The sequence below is a fragment of the Antrostomus carolinensis genome, unplaced genomic scaffold (genome assembly GCF_000700745.2).
Source record: "Antrostomus carolinensis isolate BGI_N321 unplaced genomic scaffold, ASM70074v2 scaffold35699, whole genome shotgun sequence".
NCBI classification, from domain to species: Eukaryota; Metazoa; Chordata; class Aves; order Caprimulgiformes; family Caprimulgidae; genus Antrostomus; species Antrostomus carolinensis.
The window spans coordinates 1-4,597 of NW_010337098.1; the positions used below are offsets into that span (position 1 = coordinate 1).

General features: G+C 53.7%; 1 protein-coding gene across 1 annotated transcript in view; it reads left to right on the forward strand.

Moving 5' to 3' along the window:
- The first annotated feature begins 3,503 nt into the window (after positions 1-3,503).
- LOC104530494 (ATP-sensitive inward rectifier potassium channel 12) overlaps positions 3,504-4,597 on the forward strand; it is a 1,282-nt gene continuing 188 nt past the window's right edge. Inside the window, 2 exon segments of the mRNA XM_029086769.1 lie at positions 3,504-4,593; positions 4,596-4,597. The exon segment at positions 4,596-4,597 is cut by the window's right edge and continues 151 nt beyond it. Of these exon segments, the coding sequence (XP_028942602.1) occupies positions 3,504-4,593; positions 4,596-4,597 (1,092 nt within the window).

Consider the following 4,597-nt stretch of genomic DNA (forward strand, 5'->3'; position numbering starts at 1 on the left):
GATGGTCAGGGATGTGAAACTCCTGGGAAAGAGGTAGGGAGGAGGATGTCACCACCCGTAACTCCTTCACCAGCAGCCTGGGGCAGCTCTGGTTATGGGGAGATGCCAGGGTGATGCTGGAGGGTGGCACTTGTGACCCAAGGGAATCAGGGCACCGATGGGGCCATGGATCACTGATGGGTGCCCACGGCAGAACCCATCCAGCCCTGAGTTTCCACACCTTCACACCAGTCCTCTCCCAGCCTGAGCCTCCCACGGTGGCAGCGTGGGGCTCCAGCCTACAAATTAAAACCAAACCAAAAATTCAGCTTTCAGCAAACTGGAGAAAGCAAATTTCCAAACAAAACTGTGCTAAATAAATGGGAGCCGCAGGCGCCCGCCTGCTCCGACAGATCCACTTCGCTCGCCTTTATTTAGCTGTCGTCTCCTTGTGTTGCTGCTGCCACCCGGGGCCGGGGGGGTTCGTCCCCCCAAGAGCTTTGGTGGCTCCGGGAGGACTCAGTCCCACAGCCCCGGTGAATGTGGGGTCCCAGGTGGGAGCTGCGGGGTGTGGGCTGCGTCACTAGAGCTGGTCTGTCCTGGTGTCCCCCCCCAGTGAGGGGTTCCCCCATAACTGGGAGAGGGGGAAAGCCTGTGTGAGATGGGGAGGTGGAGGGAAGGGAAAGGAGGGAGGGAGGAAAGAGGAAGGAAACATAAGGGAGAGAAAGAGGAAGGAAGGAAGGAAGGAAGGAAGGAAGGAAGGAAGGAAGGAAGGAAGGAAGGAAGGAAGGAAGGAAGGAAGGAAGGAAAAGAAAGCAAGAAAGGAAAGAAGGAAGGAAGAAGGAAAAAAGCAAGAGAAAAGGAAAGAAAGAAAGAAAGAAAGAAAGAAAGAAAGAAAGAAAGAAAGAAAGAAAAAGAAAATTAAAATAAAGAAAGGAATAAGAAAGGAAGAAAGAGAGGAAAAATAAAGAAGGAAAGAAGAAAAAAAGAAGGAAGGAAGAAAGAGAAAGGAAAAAAGAAAGATGAGCAGGAAGGAGGGGAGAAAGGAAAAAACAGAGAAAACAAAAGGAGGGAAGGAAGGAGGGAAGAGGGAAGGGGGGAAGGTGGAGGAGAGCGGTGCTGGGGAGCCCGGGGGTCCCCAGGAGCATCACCCCCGGACGAGGGCAGTGCTGCTGCCTCCGCAGTCCCCCGGGCACGTCTCCCTCCCAGCACGGTTAATCCAGACCCCAGCTAATCCCCTCGCAGGTCACTGGGAGCTCATTGCATTTTATTCACTTCTCAAATGCATCTAGAATTAATTACAAAAGCCCAACAGTGAATTCATCCTGTGGTCAAAGCGTTCGGTGTGTTCCCCCGGGTGTGCTGGCGGGGCGAGCCGGAGGGGCGATGGAGAAACAACCTCTTTTGTTTCTAAATGCTCATCTCTCGTTAAAAAAAAAAGGAGAAAAAGCCTTAATGAATGTAGTTGGTGTGGTCAGGAGGAAGATTCGGGTTGAAGGATCATGAGCCTGCAGCCAACCTCAGCTCGGCAAGGCCACTTGGGTCCCGTTTGCCGTCCAGGTTGTAAATATGAACTGTTTGTGCCTATTTTACTCTTTCAAATAAGGAGGGAGAGGATCTCGTGCCGTCTGCCCCAACCGGGTACGAGCAATCTCTTGGTCTGCTGACACATCTACAGACAACTGTGCTGCTTGAAAAATCAGCTTTTGGGATCCAAACTGGTTGTGCCTGGATTGCAGCAGCAGAAATGGGTTATTTGGTGTGTAAGATGGTGCCACGCGTGGGTCTGTTTCCAGCAGCTGGGAGGTTTGGTAGGTTGTTAGTGTTCCTGCTTGTGGTACTGGGATTCTGTGGGGACCCCCAGGTCCCAGCATGGATTTGGGGAGAAATTCTGTAAAAGGCAATCCAGGGTATGGTTGCTAGTCGAGCTGATGCAGCCCCAGGCAGGCTGTGCCTGGCCATGTTCCCCAATGCTGGCACTGGTACTGGGCTGGTTGCCCAGTCTGGGCCACCGTGTAATGGAAAGGGTGGGCTCGTCCCAGCGTGTCCCCAGGCACTTGAGTTGATTGCAGGAATCGACCGCATCGATCGGGCCAGCGGATCACACAGCACGGACAGCCCGGCGGGCTCGCCTGCACCTCGAGGCAGGAGCTGGGCACCTCTGCACTGCGGGGACAGGGTGTCACGGGGGGATCTACACCCACTCCCCCACCACATTGCTGCCCCATGCGTGTCCCACTGCCAGCAAGGTGGTTTCATCCCCAGTGACACATCCTATGTGGCTAAAAAATAGGATGAGCTGCGTTGCTGGTGGTTTGGGGAGTGCTCCTACGGTGCCATCTCTTTGGGGTGCTTGGGACTTGCCATGTGGCTTCTCCACAATCCCATCTGCTGCCTGATGCAGTCCCACGTGCCATCGTGGAGGGGCTGGGGGGGCACAGCAGCCTGGCAGTGGTGCCACTGGGTTCCCTCACTATGGGTTCACCTGCACCAGGGAGCTCACCCACCTTGGGCCACCTCTCCCATGTCCACGTCACTGCCCTCCCAGGCAAAGCTGAGTGTAGATCCCTGATTCTACAGCTGAGCCCTCCAGAAGACATCAAAACAACTCCCCATTCCCCAGCAGCAGTTGTCCCTTCATAAGACTTGGCCAGCAAAACCCATCTGTGACCGTAGATAGCTCCATGTCCCAGTGGATGTGCTGGGAAAGTTGCTCCTTGGGCCATCTGCCCCCAGCAAGTGCCTTCCCTCAGCCTTCTCCAACCGGCTGCATGTTGGCTGTGTCCTCTCCCAACCCCAGGCTGGGGGACGGAGGTTAAATCCACATCTCCCCATGGTTTTCCTCAACCCCAGAAGAGCTGGTGCTCAAGAGGTCGGGAGACTGCTGCTGCGATGTGCTGGGCAGTGGTCCATCTGGCACGGGCAATGTGAACTGGTGGAGTTGCTTTCAGATGTACCTTTATTAATATCTCTGTGCTAAGGAGAGCAGCTTGGCCTCTCTGCGTTCCTCTCCAGCAGCCTGACCCCACTCCGACAGCAGAGCTCATGAGAAAAGTGACCGGGAGAGACTCCAGTGCTACCCACGGTTTTCCATCCACTGGTGGTGTGGGTCCCACAAATGCCACCTCTCCCCAGCGAGGTTTGCTCAGTTGCTTTGTAGTACAAAAGAACAAACTCTAAGGCCTTCTTCCTTCCTCATGTGTGGCTTTTGGGAACTGCCTACCCATAGGAGGGAGAGTTGAGGCAGTGGAGGGGGGGTCCTAGCTCCACATGCAGCCACCCAACCCATCAGACCCATGGCAAAATGCTCCCTTGGGTCCCTTTACCATGAGAGGTAATGGTTGTGTCTTTGTTTTGTCATTGCAGAGCCTCTCACGGAATCTGCGTGGTGACGTGGCAACAAAGACGTGGAAGCTTGGGACTTCTCTTCTACCACAACAGAATTTGGGGGGTGGGCAGGGGTGGGTCAGGGGGACGCCAGGAGTCGCAAGACCCTTCACCTTCACTGTGGGTTTGGCTCAGGGATGACTGCAGGTAGAGTCAACCCTTACAGCATCGTGTCCTCTGAGGAAGACGGGCTGAGGTTGACCACCATGCCAGGTATCAACGGTTTTGGCAATGGGAAAATCCACACCAGGAGGAAATGCAGGAACAGATTTGTGAAGAAGAACGGTCAGTGCAATGTGGAGTTCACCAACATGGATGACAAGCCACAGAGGTACATTGCAGACATGTTCACCACATGCGTTGACATCCGCTGGAGGTATATGCTTTTGCTCTTTTCCACGGCATTTCTGGTGTCCTGGTTATTGTTTGGGCTGATTTTTTGGCTAATTGCACTCATCCACGGAGACCTAGAAAACCCAGGTGGAGATGATACCTTCAAGCCTTGCGTTCTGCAGGTCAATGGCTTTGTGGCTGCTTTTCTGTTCTCCATCGAGACCCAAACGACTATTGGTTATGGCTTCCGCTGCGTGACAGAGGAGTGCCCGCTCGCGGTCTTCATGGTGGTGGTTCAGTCCATCGTGGGATGTATAATTGACTCTTTCATGATTGGTGCAATAATGGCAAAGATGGCCAGGCCTAAAAAAAGGGCCCAGACTTTACTTTTCAGCCATAACGCAGTAGTGGCAATGAGAGATGGAAAACTCTGCCTCATGTGGAGAGTTGGAAACCTCCGGAAAAGCCACATAGTAGAAGCCCACGTACGAGCTCAGCTAATTAAGCCCAGGATCACAGAAGAAGGGGAGTACATACCCCTCGACCAAATAGACATCGACGTGGGGTTTGATAAAGGCTTGGACCGTATCTTCTTGGTGTCTCCCATCACCATACTCCACGAGATCAACGAAGACAGCCCCTTGTTTGGGATCAGCCGTCAGGACTTGGAGACGGATGACTTTGAGATTGTGGTCATCCTGGAAGGCATGGTAGAAGCCACTGCTATGACGACGCAAGCTCGGAGCTCCTACTTAGCCAGTGAGATCCTTTGGGGCCACCGCTTCGAGCCTGTCTTGTTTGAGGAGAAAAACCAGTACAAAGTAGACTATTCCCACTTCCACAAAACCTACGAGGTCCCATCCACCCCCCGTTGCAGCGCCAAGGACTTGGTGGAGAA